This window comes from Amia ocellicauda, chromosome 3 (assembly GCF_036373705.1).
Source record: "Amia ocellicauda isolate fAmiCal2 chromosome 3, fAmiCal2.hap1, whole genome shotgun sequence".
In the NCBI taxonomy this organism is placed as follows: Eukaryota; Metazoa; Chordata; class Actinopteri; order Amiiformes; family Amiidae; genus Amia; species Amia ocellicauda.
Genome location: NC_089852.1, coordinates 20,943,058 through 20,961,258, shown reverse-complemented (window position 1 = coordinate 20,961,258; position 18,201 = coordinate 20,943,058). Strand labels below are relative to the sequence as shown.

The window sequence follows — 18,201 nt, the reverse complement described above, 5'->3', positions numbered from 1 at the left end:
AGCAATTTCAGTGTTTCTAGGCTACATAATGAGTTACATGAATGTCTGTAAATAATTTTTTTCACGCCATTTTATATTGTAGGGTTTTTAAAATCAGGGCCTATATGTTCCCTTTTTTATTTTAATGTTAATATATTATCTTATTCTATAGGCTATTATCCCAAGCAAACAAACGTAGTAATTAATGGGTATGGAAGTTCACATACCTGATTGTCTAGCTACATAGATTACTTTGTGCTTGTAATTCACGATTACAAAGTTAAAATAACCCTAATAACTTTATACTTACATCAAAAGTTATTTATTCTTCGCTGAGGCAGACTCACACAAATTCGGTTTACAGCTCCTGTCCATCCGTGTGCAGCAAAATCCATTTGGACCAATGAGAGCATGGCACAGTGCAGACATACAGGCACGGTCTATATAGCACCTTTCACCCCAATGAAGATCAATGAAGATCTTCATCAATGATCTCTGGTAGATCAAAACGTTGTTAAAAACCTGAGAAGCATGGGCTGAATAAATACTTTTTATGATTTTTTGGAGCTATAAGTAAGTGTGCAGGTATTCTTTTCATTTTATACAATGTTGATGTTAACATTTTTGTTTTCATGACAGCAAGTGAAGGGAATATGATAAGGCCAGTTTCAACCAGGTCATTTCCAAAGACATTCAACTGAGATTTATGTCTACCATAGTCATCATAACCTTTAACATGGAAGTGGTTCTGGAAATAAAATATCAAATAAGCCCGGGTTCTCTGACACTGCTGTGCAATCAAGCCCTGGAGAATAAAGGAGAAAAAACAATTGTAAATTAAAATGTCATGTCTTCAGCCAAGCTAAGTGAGCTTGACCTTTTTGATTAATCCTCCCTTATGTAAAGAACCATTTAAAGGGTCAGGTCTTTTTATTGTTTAGTTTTTGATAAATAGTACTACAGCATGTATGTGGATTTCTCCTGGGCCTCATGACATAAACTTGGATCTACCAGACTGTTGCAGAAAAGAAAGACATTCCTTGCCTTATTTGCAGATTTAAAAATCCCAGAGTGAAATCTAGATGTTTTATTTTTAGTCATAATAATCTTGATTTTGTCTCTTGTGTATTACAGAATCCCACACCATTCTCAAAATTACACAGTACAATGAAAAATGAGAAAAATGTATCTTTAAAAAACAATATAAGAGGAAGCACTTGAATTGTTTGGTATTTACACAGGATGAATGACAAAAATAATGTATTTGTAAGTCATGGGTGAAATCAGAGCAATTCAGATCATGTCATATTTTTAGTTTTTTTGTTAATATTTTGTTTTGGGTATATATTTTTTATTTTTATTGTGGAAAACTTGTATTGTCTGTTATGAGTCCTGACCAAAGTACCATAGAACACCTCTGGGATCAATTGGACTGGAAATGGTGCTGTTGGGAGGAAGAGACCAGAATACCTCTGGTAACGTATCAAAATTATTACAGAAGTCATAAGGGCCAAGAGTGGATGTACAACTAATCAAAACAGATTGCAAACAAATAGATTATGCCCTATACTTTTATTACTACAGTGTATATGTATAAAAGTAAAGATGTCTATTCAAACAAAGATCCTTAATATAACTGACAATAACTACCAACGGACTGCCTGACATTGTAGAATGGATAAACAGTATCTCCACATGCCCAGATGTCATTAAAGTCCTGATGTGTACAGACACAAAATAGTAAACTATTTCAAAGCACAATCCCAGGCCATGTGATCGACACAGCACAAACAGCTCTGTTGCTGTTTTCAGCGTCTGCACTTGACTAGACCTCGTTTAAGGCAAGTGCCAGTTAAGCGCTGGAAACGAGAGAGCATGTCCACTTGTTCTGTCTTCACAGTTGGACGTCTGCCAATACAAATTGTTCCAGCTTTAGGGATTGTAATCTCATTTCCAGGCTGGAAAGTATGCAATGGCTCTGTGTTCTGCCCAGGACAGGAATTCCTGTTTTGTTTTGTGTGTGTAGTTTTTTTTTGGCGTTTGTTTTTCTTGTACTGTCATCAGTGGGGAGGCTGGGTCATTTCTTGCCATGGAAGCCTTTGAGGATACCCTTCGGATCAGAAAAAGTGAAGTAATCTTTTGTAAGACCAAGGGCCTTTTCCCTGTTCTTCTAGATGCCAAAGGAAAATAGCATCATTCCTAATGTATTAGGTTGTACTAACAATGGAAGCCTGCTTAACTTGTGCTGCAGTAATAATATGAAATGGTGGGGAGAACGCATGCTGTTATTACTTTCCTGCTCCTAGAGGATTTCTGTGGACAGTTTTCAGCACGGCACCAGCCTCAGACCTTATTAAATAAATCATACACATACATTAATAATAACTGAGCACTGATATCACTGCTTCACTGCCTGAAAGTAAGGGGAAAAGGGCCACTGTTCCAGAAATAGTGTTTGCTGACTCAAAAAGGTGAATTATTGCAATCAATTGTAATTAGTGTTCCTTTAATGCAGAGTATACTTAATTCTCTGAGTGTTTAATTTTGAGTATATATTACTGTCTAACACTCATTTCAACACCAGAAGAATACCATAGTAATCTCTTAATCCGCCCCCCCCCCCACCCCCCACCCCCCACCCCACACACACAGAAAATAATTTACACAGGGTATTACTCAGGAACTGAGGAATTACTGATGTTTCAACAGGCCGTTTTCTCAGTTTGTTTTTCTAGCAAATGAGGCAGAAATGCAGGCCCGAAATAGGTCCACACTATCACTCTACAGAGGTAATTTAAGTCAATGGAAATTAGGAAAAATATTATGTGAATTAGAGGTCTGTTTCCTGACTGTTCGGTCAAGATCTTATAATGGCTTCCTAGGGAAACTGAGAAGGCAAGATGTACAAGAAAGGTTTCTATTTGACTCTCCCCACGAAATGTAAACCTGTTCAAGATTCAGTCCCAGGCGTAGAGAGCTTACTTCTTCTACTGTTAATATTTAAAAGTGTCTGTATATACCAAGACTGAGAAGGTGTTGGATTTTGGCTCCGTTTATTAAACAGATGGATTGGGTGCAACATTCCCTAAGAAGGTCTTGCCCTTAAAATGAACGCAGTAGGAACCAGGTGACACACAAGGAGGTATGCAACAGGAAGGCAAGACTACAGAGTATCAGTATCAGTCAACAGATAAAGGCATGAAACTCTTCATATCAATGCGCAAAGGTGCTTTAAAGAGTGACACTGTGGACTGCATGTTCAGTGTTTTGGCATGGGGTGGCATGCTTCCAGAATAGTAACTTGTTTAAGTAAATGCAGCAATTCACTGAAGGATTAATAATATATACATATATATGACCCCTGCACATATTTTCAGAGCAGTTTGCTCTTTGAAGCGGTGCTGTGTATAAGAGGGTCAAAGCTCATCTGTTCACGTCGGGTGCTAAAGCCATTATTTTCTCAGCTCACAGGAAGCGCCTGGGGAAACGAGGCTTTGTAGGTCTAATCAGGCACTGCATTGTCCAGGCCCGAGAAACACTCCAGCATCTATAGTTTCCAGAAGATTGGTGCTGTGATTAAAGGGGACAATGACTGAAAATAAAAATAAGCCTTAAATTTTTGTTTTCTTTACAAATCTTGGTTCTCTCAACTCTCACAATGGAGAGTATACTCTGTGGGAGAGGCCTGGCCAGTACACAAAAAAGTGCAAGCACAAACAAGCTTCAACTCTTATACGGCACGGCCATTGTTTAAACCAGTTTTTCCACCAAACTTTGCACTATGAACAGTGACCTTCTGACATCTGTGGACCATGCATGATGGCCAAAGCTTGTAATGTGTTGGAGGTGTGCTCAAACCTTTCTTACCATTCCTGCTACCTGGCCTGGTGAGCAGCTCATTGATGGATGCATTCTCACAGGGTGTGGACGTTCAAACAGAAGTGAAAACAAGAATGCTTCCACGATTAATTCAAAATAAATTAGTAATGAAATTAGTAAAGTAAGAAAAATATGTACGTAAATAAAGTAAACAAACGGAACACTTTGGTTATAGGGATAATCTAAAAAACAAAACCACACTACATTGGTGAACATGGTGTTTGAGAGTACTCCAACTTGGCATTGGTGTTGTGTCCAAGCTGCAGGGCCATGAGGCATATATCTACACCCATATAGGTTTAAGGCTGGTCAAAGAAGACTAGTAAACAGATGGTTCACATTTGAATAAGCAATCTGTACAGTGAAGAGGGCAGGACTTCAACAAGAACAGAGATAATAGTGTCTGTTTCCCTATATTCTGCCCCCCCAGCTCACCACATAGCAGGTAAAGTGGAGAAGGGAGGGACGTCGGGCAGGAAGAGAAAGGAGGACTTTAGCCAGCAGTCAGCACTCCTACTCTTGCAAATAGAGCCACATGATCCATCATAAGTCTTCAGTTTAACCTCTCCCACAAAAGGCAGCTAATGACTTGTGACTAATCGTTGTCGAATCTTATTCAGTTATTATGCCCTTCCTGCATTTGATGATATCACACACATCACACTCCACACCCACCTCTCAGAGTATCTGAGGATCTCACTCCCCGCTGCCCCACTACGATGTTGTTGCTGGAATCGTTACAGTTAATACTTGGAATTTCTCCGACCCTTGGCCCCCACCCCGTTCCCCAGGAAACAAGTCACACTGCGCCACTGTGACGAATTCTGAGTGTGTTCGGCACATCCAGGCGACTGACAAAAACAAGCCAAAGAGACCAACACCATATTTCCCCCAGCCTTCTCTTCTTTAATCATATTAATGCACAAACACAACCATCACAATGAGAACACAGAAAAGACACTTTACGAAACCGAAGGCTCCCATCAGATTGCCATGTTCATGGAAATAACTTCCATCCAGCCGATAGACAGACAGACAGAACCCCACCCCCCATTTATACTTTTACCACTGTGAACATTCAGTGAGAGTCACCTGGCATAAATGAAAATCACATCCACTGCTTGATCACAGAACACTGCAGGTACATTACACACTAATATATCTACTACTATAACAGAACACACCTTGCAGAATAGATAAGACACCCACTTGTACATTAGCAGATATTTCTTTATTGTGATGTTTTTTTGTTTTGTTTAATTGATATGTTTAATTGTCCATTGCTCACTAAGGCTTCTGGAACAGGAGAATATTTGCCATTGAATAATGTCCGTACATCTGTATTTAACTGGGTCCCAGGGTCATCAATAGCAATGCAGCCTTTCAGAAGAGGTAGTGCAGGTGTGCCAGCATTTAGTATAAATAAAAGACATTCTCCAAATCCCACGAATAAATACGCAAATAAATAAAGGTTGCAAATCTTCTTTGTAACGGCTTCAGCATCAAAGTACCCATAGTATGGTTTGACTTGCGGTGAGACTTACAGATCCAATTCATATTCCATGTGCAAGAAATGCACACCATATAAGGGAACCAAAAGGGCAATCTTGATATAAATACAAACCGCACTGAATAGAACACAAACAAAAAACTAAACATACTAAACTAGATCAGGAAATCCACTCTTCTAAATGACTGCATTGCCAAAGTACTGTTTATGCCTGTGATCAAAGATTAGATCTTTGTGACTGGCCAAGGCATAGGGTTTCTGGCTCAGTTGAAATTGCTGAACTTTGAATTTTAATACACAGAGTATTCTCAAATTGACCTGATTTCTGACCCCAATAAGACGACGCAGGCTTATTTCACAGCAGCAAATGTTATTATAATGAATTTGTTTGAGTGAATGCAGCCACAAATAATGATGATACAAAAAATAATAATAAAAAAAAAAACATAATCTAGATTCAGTTTTCTAGTTTAAATATAAACAAACTGATTTGATATGAGCAGACAAGGGGGTGAGGGGTCAGATATAAATTAGAACACAAACAGGAGCAGTTAAATACAACACTTGGGTGGGGACTGCAATACGGTATTCAAATGGTTTAATGGTTAAAACAGATATTGTATTTATCACAAAGTAGAAGCCTACATTATTTTCTCAGATCTCTGGCTAAAGACCACCTACTCTATGGCATGCAAGTTTTAATTCCCTTTGAATGATTACAGGTGACTTGTTGTGGGTTGGCTGCCAAAAAGCATCCACTTTGCATTGAGAGAACCTTGTTGTGGATTAGTGTTAAACAGTTTTAATTCGTTGTCAATAAATTGAGTCTTTACTGGGCAGAGAGTACCAGTTCGGTAATATTCATTTGCAAAAGACAAAATGCATATCAAGACAGGCATGAATCCAGCATCACATATATGTACAGAGGCCTGACAGATCAGGATAATATATTGCTCTCCAGCCTGGTATCTTAGGGGTTAAATCAGATTATTTTAAATCAACTCATATTTTTGTTTTTTGTTATTTTTAACCTTTTGATATATTGTTCCTTAATATCCCACTTTAACCTATACTTTGGGTTCATTTTTGTCCTTTTTCAGAAGAAAAAAAATCTAATTAACAGTTTTCTTTTGTTTTTTATCTTTCCTGAATAAAATGCCCAGCCTAGCTTAACAGGCCAAAGTATAGCAAAGTGCATTTATAGAAGTGAGTTAGTCCACCAAGCAAGTACTGCATACCCTTTTTCTGTTCCAACACATGAGATGAGAAATTGAGATGAGAAAACAAATCAATAAGTTATTCAATAATAATAATAATGAAAAAAGTCACCACAGCAAATAGGCGATTTTTATGTCAGTGCACACTGTTACATGGTTTGTTGGGAATGCACAACGATCAACAAGGATTCTAATGAGATGCCAACTACTGCATGACTCACAAACACTGCACAACATCATCTCTCGTGGTGGGGGGGAGGTCGAGGATGGGACATGCCTAGTCATCAATCTTTCCATCAAGGATGCTCTCGAAGGAAAAGGGAACAAACTTGAAGCCCTGCCCGGTGTAGAACTTATTCTGGAACTCCACCCTGCACAGACAGACAGATAGACAGACAGAAGAGAGAGAGTGGGGAAACTGTATGAGTTATTGTTGTCCTTGAGTGTTACACCAGATATTCTGTTCTGGTTTCACAAAATAGAGAGCACACAAGACAAGAAGGTGTTTGAGACAGGACGGGATTTTAAAATTGCTATGAAACAGAGACCTTTGTGTTTAAATTCAGCACTGCACAGAAGCAAAACTGAGTATCGTCAATTATCCTTAACATCTGTACGCTTAAAAAAAAAAGGCTTATAACTGGTTTTGTATATTTAGGAATATATTTGCACATATTTAGTGTTGTCTGTAGATCTGAGTCTACTAAAGCAACTAATATTTATCAAATTTTAAATCCAGTGAGCCGTTGAGCTTACACAGAGTGACCACCAGATCAGTGTTACCAGCTTGTTATGCAGAGTAATTACCTTCATAATTAAGGTGTGACCCTTAACTGACAAGGTGTGATAGAATAAAGGTGTCATACTGGACTGACACTATCCTTGTGAATGTATCAATACAATCCCACAGTCCGCATTCTGTAAAACAGAGTTCAAATGATAATGTCCATTTAATTCCTCCATGTGGAACAGTGACATGGTAGGCGGCACTCTTTGTATCCGAGATTTGGTTAAGCTTTATTTTAAACAAATGAAAACCTTCTCTTGGTGTAATACATGTATGCAGATGCTGTCAGAAACATCAGAATAATAACAAGTTGCCTTGTGTTGTGTCAAATAGCTGAATATTACAGACTATAATGCACTCAGTGCTCTGATTAATAAACAACTTCACTCTAACTGCACACTCTGTACTGCTGCTGCTGGGGAGTATGGGTCTCGGTGATGCGAGTGCCTTGCTCTCTGTTAACGTTCCCATCTTCCCAGAGTTTATGCGCCAGTTGCAGAGTCCACTTTTCCACTAAAAAGGGATGCATGGAGCACTGCCAGTTTGCCAGTGTCTCAGTGAAGCTAGACCAAATAAGGAATGAAAAGCTAATGATTCAGAAGGAAAACAAGCGCCCTTTGCTTATTCACACACAGTGAGAACAAATTTTCCATTCCAGCTGTCTGCTTCCAAAAAGTATATTTTAACCACCGCCGAACCGCATTTTGTTTTTACATTACCAGGTGTAAAAAAAAAAAAAAAAAGACTGAGCATGAAAACAAGCAAAATGTTTATAGAGGTGTTTTTTTTTTTTTCTTTGTTTTGTTTTAAAGCTTACGGTTTATCAGAGCCATAGAAAGCTCTGTTCAATAAGGACAAATCAGTGTGTTTTGTTTGCCTCTCTTGGATTTCTCTATGTCAGCTTTACTTGGAGGCTTTATTGCTCCTCCACCCTCTCCCTTCATCTTGTTATTGCATCTTAAAATTGCTGTTCCTTCCAAGACCTCCTGTTTTTGATTGTTTGTCTTGTCTGTTTAGATTGTGGACCAAACTAACTTTTTCAGCAAAAACATAAAATCCTTAGTCCAAATATTGAGAAAGCACAATTCCTCACCAATAGTTGTCCAAGACCCTTGCTGATTGCTTTGGTGATGGATAGACAGACAAAGGGTAGCGGAGAGAAGCAGAACAACTGCATTTCAGCCACTGGCTTCAACAAACATTCATTCGTAAGAAATGAGAGGGGGTTATAGGTCACGTCTCAAAACTAAACTGCATTTGACATCCTGATATGAAGAAGCAAAGTATGTGGTCCCTTCCTTCCATTCCCCCGTTGACTTTTAGATCTGTCAATATAGCTAATGAACGCCAAACGGCACCGACCCCCCACCAGTCCCCACCACCTCCCGGAAGACGATACCTCTATTTTTAAACCTGAATATGGAGCATCACAAACTAACTGCTTGTTGACCTTTCACTTAGAAATGCATGTGATTCTGGAGTTTGTCTCGAAGTAGAAACCATAGCTAAATCCAAGCTACAGATTTGGCCTCGCCCTGTAAGAGTATTTTGACCAGCCTAGACTGTGAGCTTTCCAGTTTTCTAATAAAGTGATACACACATTAACAACGTATCACTCTGACAGAGGAAAATACCACGAATCAGGATTGGGACCCAAACATAATCTGGGGAATCAAGAGAGCTTATACTGCACCTGGCAGTTAATAAATATAATGAGATCTGATTTTTCAGTACATTATGAAAATATGCTGTTGATCTGCAAATGAAAAAAACCCTGATGGAAAAGGGAGTGACTAACAAAAATGATTATTATATTTTTTGTCTGACTCCGTCAACTCACAGTCAACAATTTGTAAAACAATATGAAAGTTACATGGTTACATACAGAAGAGTGGTAAAACAAACAGAAAAGATGTTCTATAACAGAAAGGTCAGAGAGATATATAAATGAATCCAATGCTGCATAAGTTACTGCAATAAAGCACCCAAGTGTGATTGAATTTCATAAGCATGTAGAAGGGAGGGCTAAACGCAAGCACTCAGATTTTCCTGTAGCCAGCACTGTCAAGTAGTGTGATACAATAGAACTGATAATGTTGTATAAAATGAGGATGCATCATACAGTCATCAGATTCAACCATATAAAAAATCCTTGTAAAAAGTAGGCTTCTAACCAAATCACAGCAGCACAGGTTCTAGTAATATTTGCTGTTCCAGACATAGGCAGTGTGAGACTGGAGCGGCACACTGAGGTTAAAAGCTCGCCTTACACTCTCACCAGCGGAATCTTACACCTTTAAGCAAAAACTAACAGCAGGCCCAAATACCTGAGGGCTCCACACACGCCTTGTAAGGAGCACTCAGAAAAAAATTATTCCCCTGAAAATACATTAAAAAAATTAAAAACACATAAAAAAAAAAAAAAAAAAAAAAAAAAAACACCTGGCGTAGAAAATGACTTAAAAATATATATATATTTATTTCCAATATGACCGGCTCAAAATTCTGTTCAGTTACAAGCCCAAAAGTATCATTTGTTTTTCCATATGGGAAATCCAAGGTGTGTCATATTTGGTGTGGTGTCAAATGTAGTGCACTTCGACCTGCTGACTGGACCCCGAAGCAGCTCACACCTTTTAAAATGAACTAGAGGTGACAAGCCATTAATCACATCCATATGGTTTCTGTGTAAAAGTACTAGATTTACCATTCGTGTGTTAACATCAGAATGGACACAATCAGCATTTTACCTTATACTTAAGAAAAAAAAATTAAATTAAATTAAATTCTACCACTAATCTTATTATTATAATGTGTCACAGATTTACTAACCAAATTATATTTCTACTAACCAAAATTATATTTCTTAAGGTATATGAGTCTATTCAGATTAGATATGACTATAACTGGTTAGAATAGGATTTTAATGAGAAGTTTGTTTACTTCACTCATAGTTTCACCATTTATTAAAATAAATAAAACTGTATAAACACATTTTGGTGAAAAAACAAACATACTATAGTACGGTAGAGTATGCCAAAACAGTTTTAGTGTTTTTGTCCAAGACAGATATATACAGTACTGTGCAAAAGTTTTAGGCAGGTGTGAAAAAAAATGCTGTAAAGTAAGAATGCTTTCAAAAATAGACATGTTAATAGATTATATTTATCAATTAATGAAATGCAAAGTGAGTGAACAGAAGAAAAATCTAAATCAAATCCATATTTGGTGTGACCACCCTTTGCCTTCAAAACAGCATCAATTCTAGGTACACTTGCACAAAGTTTTGTAGGCATATAGTCAGGTTAAACAGATTAAACAAATATACCAAACAGGTGCTAATGATCATAAATTCAATATGTAGGTTAAACACAATCATTAACTGGAACAGAAACAGCTGTGTAGGAGGAATAAAACTGACTGAGGAACAGCAAACTCAGCTAACAAGGTGAGGTTGCTGAAGACAGTTTACTGTCAAAAGTCATACACCATGGCAAGACTGAGCACAGCAACAAGACACAAGGTAGTTATACTGCATCAGCAAGGTCTCTCCCAGGCAGACATTTCAAGGCAGACAGGGGTTTCCAGATGTGCTCTCCAAGCTCTTTTGAAGAAGCACAAAGAAACGGTCAACGTTGAGGACCGTAGACGCAGTGGTCGGCCAAGGAAACTTACTGCAGCAGATGAAAGACACATCATGTTTACTTCCCTTCACAATTGGAAGATGTCCAGCAGTGCCATCAGCTCAGAACTGGCAGAAAACAGTGGGACCCTGGTACACCCATCTACTGTCCGGAGAAGTCTGGTCAGAAGTGGCCTTCATGGAAAACTTGCTGCCAAAAAGCCATACTGACGTAAACAAGGCCAAACGACTCAACTATGCATGAAAACACAGGACCTGGGGTGCAGAAAAATGGCAGCAGCTGCTCTGGACTGATGAGTCAACATTTGACAACATAGAACTGATGCTGTTTTGAAGGCAAAGGGTTTTCACACCAAATATGGATTTGATGTAGATTTTTCTTCTGTTCACTCACTTTGCATTTAATTAATTGATAAATATAATCTATTAACATGTCTATTTTTGAAAGCATTCTCACTTTACAGCATTTTTTCACACCTGTCCAAAACTTTTGCACAGTACTACATATATTTCTAAAAAGCTATACTAAAAAGGGAACTGCAGCAGAAGTACAACAATGGGGAGATCTGCTCATCTCCTCTCAGGGTGCAGTGTAAATATTCCAGGCACCCTGCCAGGAAAAACAGCCAATGTCCAGCAGCCAATTTCCACCCCTACCAGGCAACTATTGCTCCGGTCTCTCCTCCTCTCCACTCGGAGGATGAGCACACACCCTGGACTGCCCCCCTGATTGGAGACGAGGTCAAGCGGGCCTCCAATTCCCAACAGCTAACCCTCTCCTCTTTCCACCACCACCGCCTGTCCTACTGCTACATCACCAACAGGGGGAGCCAGCATTCCAAGTCCTCAACATCAGTCGCTCACTTAATGGCAAAGCATATTGGCACATATTGGCACATATTGGCACGCGTTATGCAGTATTTCACACTTTCACAAGTTTTAAGGTGCACTTCAATATACAGATTTTTTTTTTTTTTTTTAACTGAAATTGAGAAATAGTTTCATTATTTGATTACTATATTAGTATTATAAAGATAGAAAAACCTTTAGTCTCATTAGGAGACAGACTCAGGGCATAATGTATCACTTGAAAAGATATCCATCTCCTCGCCTCCTACACAGACAAATTCCTCGCCTGTAGCTCTTGGGCATTTCCAAAACCAAAAATGCATCCAACTTTCACTCTCACACACACATACAGCTGTAGTCAAAAGTATTCACAACCCTTCAATTAGACTAAAGTGATCCAGCGATTCATTGTGTAATAAATACTATTCACTAAAACTTATTTATAAGGATCTCTTTGCATAGTTTGCTGAACACTGATTCAACTAAGTGAAAAGATGACTGAACTGATATGGGTTGTAAACTTTAGCCTGCTACTCTACAGAAATCAAAACAACTCTGAACTGCAAGCAGCCTTAACCGTTAATATGAAAAACGAGTCTTTAATTCCAAACAGTGTCGCACTACTAAATAAACTTTGAACCCATAGGCTCTTATGATTTACTGAGAACTTTGGAGTCATTACAGGACTTATTAGTACAGGGGAGCAATGCTTTGTGAAACATCAGTTAGTAAACGCTCTGCTTCTCTCCAGTTATGCAAATCCTGTGTTTTTTTTCCCCCATTAATCACACACAGACTTTTTCTGTCTCTTTCGACCTTGTTTGACCAGCATGTGAGGCCCTTTCAACACGCTGTAGGACTGGAAAACTAAGAACAGGCTGAGGTTTGTGCAGCCTCTTGTTTCCGGATCTTTCCATGCTGAGGCAGCTGCCCACCCCCACCCCCCAAGTCTGAGGGAAAAATGGAAACATGGGAATCTCTCACTGTGACGGCAAATATTTTTCAGGGAGTTCCAAAACCACAAAAACATGTATAGGAGAGCCTCCCCAGCTACAGGCTGCAAAAATGCGCTAGCAGTGCATTTAGGGAACAGGAGAGATGGAAATGAGAGATATACCACAGAATCCTAGTTGTCCACTGCTTTCAGTATGGATGCATGTCATTTCTGTGTTTGTGTGCATGGGTGTTATTCCTGTTTGTAGAGTGTGTTGACTGTTTAAAAAACAAAACAAAACTTAAATGTTTATTTTTTGTTTTGTTTTCTCAACAATTCTGTAGAAACAATTAGTGCCTGTAAGGGAATAATATGAATGTTGCAACGTTGATCTTGCCTATGGGTGTAACATGAATACATTTCCACTGGCCATTCAGTGTGTACAATAATGATTTGTGTCAGATTGTCTTAAGATCATGGCAAGCATAATACTTGACAACAGACAAAAAAAAAACAAAAAAAACACTTTTCCCCCTTATAAAAAACACAACGCACTATCTTATCTGCATAGTCACCTTGGACCTCTCACTTTTCATTTGATTCCAAGGGTAACACTTAAAAAGAATGTACTGACAAAATTTTTTGTCTGGGAAACACTTCAGGTCAAATAGCGATATTCCAGGTGTACATATGAAAACAAAGGGAAATGATTCTTCTCGGGACTTTTCCAAACAAAACAGTTTTGTTGGTGGGGTTGGGTGGGGGAGTTTTAAATCCATTAGGTAAGTTGGTGATTAGCTCTTAATAGCTTGTAGCAGACAAAGAAAGCGCTTAAGAAAAATGAACTCTGCACTTTGCAACTTACATTCCATCAGCTCGAGTAATGGGCAGAAAAAAAATGCTTTCCTGTCAAGGCATTTTTTTCCTATCCAGTTTTCACAATGCTGTGCTCTTCAAACAGGCTGCCTCAGGCAGCGTTAAAACAGATATTGCCACTGCACCAGAGAAACGGTGAATGGAGAAAGAGTGAGGCTGGGGTGTGGGATGTCTCAAGGACAACTCACAGGCTGGAGAACCACACAAACTGGGTGGAAGATCATGTTCCATTTTGTACACAAAGAAAATTAACAAATCTATAGCCATGGAGATTCGTTAATTCGGGTGTAACTCTGTTGTTTACCCACGGTTTTCGTGGCATCATGTCTCTTGGTGCCACACTTACCAGTGCAATCGCAGGGCGTGCAGGAAGGCAGAGAGCCCCTCCATCACCAGCAGGATGGCTACAGTGAGGCAGGCAAAGGCGGCAAAGATGAAAGACAAGATGATGCAGCCGCCAAAACTGCCTACTGAAAGCCCAGTGTGCATCACCATGGTCCACAGCACCTCCGATAACTCTGTGTGAGGGGGAGGAGGAGAGAGAGAGAAAGATATATAGAGAGTGTGTGATGGGGAGTCGAGCCTTCCAACTCTTAAACCTGGATGCTCTATGGGTCAGTTTTCATGAGCTGTATTATACTGTATTCTACCCCTAAAGTCTGCTGTGTTGTACTATTGTTAATAATGAACTTATGGAAGATGTCAAGTGACACCCACAACTTTTGTCATGAAGACATTTTATTCAGTTTTATTCAGCCAACTTCTAGGGGCAGCCTAACGGAAAACAAATTAATTACTAGTATTTACCAGAACACCTTCAGGAGAATGTGTGACAAGTTGGATATGCCAGGAGAAGAACTAACATTTTTATTAGTAAGGTTCCACAACCATCTACAAGCAAAACCAAACTTTGTGTTCCTCCTCTGAGGAAGAAGGTTTTTTTCAGCATGTAGATGTTATTGAACAATTGGACTCTCTCACACATTGAAGGTGATTGCAACTGAAACAGTAAGAATGTAATGAATACGGTTGTACCAATTGAGTTATAACCACATTTGACTAGCATTATCAGAAATGCACTTACGGGCATGAGCCAAGCTGAGGGCCCACAGGCGCAGGTAGGAGGCAGTGTTGGAGATACAGCCCAGGCAGTACTCAATGGTGTGGATGGCCTGGTGGACCATAGTGTCCCCAAAGTCAAACTGGAAACAGAGAGGAGAGAGAGAAGAGAGCTTTATTTCATACTCCAGTCACTGCTGCACATCAATTCCTCTAGCATCCCCCAAGGCCATATCTACTTGACTCTGTTCCTGAAGGGTCTTAGTCCATGTAATCAAGGTGTCCTCAAATCATTACCATCTTTAATACTTGGAGAGGGGTGAGACTAATCCAATTTAGTTCATTTCTGTTCTGGGTGTTCAGTGGCCTCGATCCCTGCTCCTGGAGAGTCCCAATCCCACAGGTTCTATAGGCCACCCTAAAACCAGCAGTGATTGAAGACGTTCTGTTCAATTTAAGCAAGTGTTCCATGATTTCGAGATCTGGTGCAAACACCTGCATAGTTCTTCAGCCCTCAAAGATCACAGTCACCATTGTGGAAGAAGCAGTGTGTTTAAGGGAGTGGCAATGCTCCCAGTCTTTAGGTAACTGGGCCATTTATGGCGACCTATGACACTAACCAGACTGGGACTCTGAAGGCCAGGTTTGGAGACCACTGAATGCATTTGATGTTGAAGGGCTCAAATCAGAACCATACCCAAACCCAACTGTATGGAGGATCGATAATTAAAGGTATCTGTGTCATAAATGGAAGCAGCAGGTCAGTGTGTGCCCCTTAGCCAAGAACTGCAACTGATTCAGGCAGCTCAGAGATGAGTGACAACAGCAAGTGCTAAGCTATGTGAGCAAAAACTTATAGTCCTTTACCAGGTAATGCAGTACGAAATCATGCGGGGGGGGGTGGGCGTGCTTATTGCAAAGATGAGACAGATACCTGGAATTTGTGACAGGAGAGCACAATGCCCGTCCATGATTAGTTTGTAAGGAAAACGGCTTAAGAGAAAACAAAGCATCAAAGTCATCCAGATGTTAATTTGAATGGTTAAAAAACTCTCAAGTCTACCATTTAGATCACATATGTAACAGGCAACATATAACCCTGTGCACCTTATAATACAATGGAAAGATTGATGTTTATAGAGAGGTTGAGAGTGACACGGGGACAGACTCCTTCATAACAAATCAATCATCAGATTCAGCACTCCAAATGCTGCTGTCATTAGCTGAGTACGAGTCTTGTCTTACTGGTACCGGTAAAGTATTTTTTCAAAGGACTAACTAAAGTACTCCCTTCCCTTTATATGACCCAGCCACGGGGGGGCTACAAAGGGTGAGAACACATATTAAACAAAAAAAACAAAACAAAAATTAAAGCCCGGCACAGTAATTAGTTTTGTCTGTTCACATTCTTTCAGAAGTGACTCAGAGAGCAAGAGAGAGAGAGAGAGAGAGAGAGAGAGAGAGAGAGAGAGAGGTGATATATCTGTCAGAAAGCTAGCCCCTGCACGTATTTCTTGGAAAGATGAGAGAAAATTAAATACACAGGAACTGATCCCTACATGACTGATTGTAATGGAGTTGGCAAGAACATCTTTTTCCATCTCCAACCTCCTACTCCCCTTTAAACAATCAAGGACCACATACGAAGTTGTCAGAAAAGCTTACATTTAATGCTCTGGGTTTTTTTTTTTTATAAAAAAAAAGGCATTTTTCAATTAAAGACAGACAATGTAATCTGCAGGCAGCAATACTCAGCATTGCTGGGAAACTAAGTAGGGAAGCAAGAGCCTTTGTAGATGTTCCTATACAAGACTGGGGAAGTGGTTTGAAAAGGGTTGCTGAGATTGACACAAGACATCAGGAAGTCCACCTGATGAAAAGGTGGATTCCATTTTCGTGGACTTACTAGGTTGCTGTAAAGCAGTAAAATATGTGTCTTAACTAATACAACTTATAAACCTAGGGTTAAACTGCGAGGGCTTCAGATGAGATGGGTGGCAGACGTACAGATTGAGTGACTACAGAACGAGATGAGCCAAGAGGTTTGCTTCCTGTAAGATCAAATCAATACAAACACAGATACATATTGTGGGGCAGTGCTAGGAGGGGCACAACATGGCCACCCTGAAAGGCACTACAACCTCCTAGGAGCCCTGGAGCATTAACCCGTAGTTGGGAGCACCTGACTTGCAGGGCTCCTAGATTGACCCAAGTGTGGCACATAAGAATGAAGTCAGCACACTCTTGTTACTGGGGAGTTTGAAAAGTTGGAGGTGTGGAGTTGTTGAGTGAAAGGGTGAAGGAAAAAAGGAGTTTGGGAGAAAGGAAGAAACACAGTAATATACTTCTGCATATGGACTTGGACTGGATTAAGGATTTGTGATGAGGCCTATTTGTTGTCTCTGTTTATGTAATGTTTTGTATGTATAGAGAGGTACCCTGAAGGTGTGAGGTAGGCTCTACAAGAGCTAGGGTTTTTGTTTGGTTTGCACCTCAGCACTTTAAACCATAAAAACAGCATCCTTTGCACCATATCCTTGCTCGTGCATCTGCTTACCTAGAACCTCACCTATTTATCAAGCCCAGCACTTTGGCAACCCCCCGCAATGTCACAATATATACATTCACTTGGTAATTTTTTGTTATGAATAATTACAAAGCGTCTCCTCTTCACAATAATAACATGAATCTTGAATACAGAGACAATGGAACGGGAAATTACACCCTTACTAATTTTTAACCCTCTACTGTCAAAATGGTTTGAATTTAAAAATGGCAGGACTCTTCAAATTAGAACCACTCTCTCCCTGGTACACCCCTGAGTCAGTACTGCTGTTGAATTCCCTGCTCACATCACCCACTGTTTAAACATACCACCACAAATGGTGTAGTGCTAACAAGCCAGTGGAGGTGTGAGAGGTCACACCTCACACATGGAAACGGACGGATGGACACACAAAGACTCACGGACATGCATCAAAAAACAAACAGAACAAAGAGTTGGGCTTACCAAGTCATCGTCAGAAGGCTTGAAAATAATACAGGTTATGTTTAGTGCAGTGAAACAGTAAGCAATGTGTTAGTCATGAGAAACAAAACTGGCAATTCAGAAAGAAACAGATTTTAACTGAATTGTGGAAGTCAGTCCCTGCAGATTTGCCAATGTGACTGTCCTAAAAGAAGGGAACCAATTTGTATGCGATGCATTTACAGACACTACACAGAGGATGGAACCACTGTCAAGTGGGCTAGTTCTGTGTCCAGAAACAGTTACACCAGAACACATTTCTGTACTTGAATCGGTTCTGAATACACTCTGTTCTCAATTCAATATCAATCTATCAGTTTGGATCTGGGAGAGCGCCCGTCACATGGTTGCCACAGAGCACTTCAGAGAACAATATACAATATAACAATATACAAAATGCATAAAAGCATAAGTCAGGGAGGAGAGGCATAGTACACTGT

At 39.7% G+C, this 18,201-nt stretch overlaps 1 protein-coding gene across 3 annotated transcripts in view; it reads right to left on the bottom strand.

Moving 5' to 3' along the window:
- Positions 1-6,675: 6,675 nt before the first annotated feature.
- atp6v0a1a (ATPase H+ transporting V0 subunit a1a) overlaps positions 6,676-18,201 on the bottom strand; it is a 45,612-nt gene continuing 34,086 nt past the window's right edge. For 2 of the 3 annotated variants that reach the window (XM_066698435.1, XM_066698433.1), the window contains exons 19-22: positions 17,744-17,761; positions 14,759-14,876; positions 14,021-14,192; positions 6,676-6,956 (exon numbers count right to left, since the gene is read on the bottom strand). In XM_066698435.1, coding sequence (XP_066554532.1) covers positions 6,863-6,956; positions 14,021-14,192; positions 14,759-14,876; positions 17,744-17,761 — 402 coding nt within the window. In that variant the 3' untranslated portion in view covers positions 6,676-6,862. The remainder of the gene's footprint in view (positions 6,957-14,020; positions 14,193-14,758; positions 14,877-17,743; positions 17,762-18,201) is intronic. The other variant, XM_066698434.1, reaches the window with a different exon arrangement.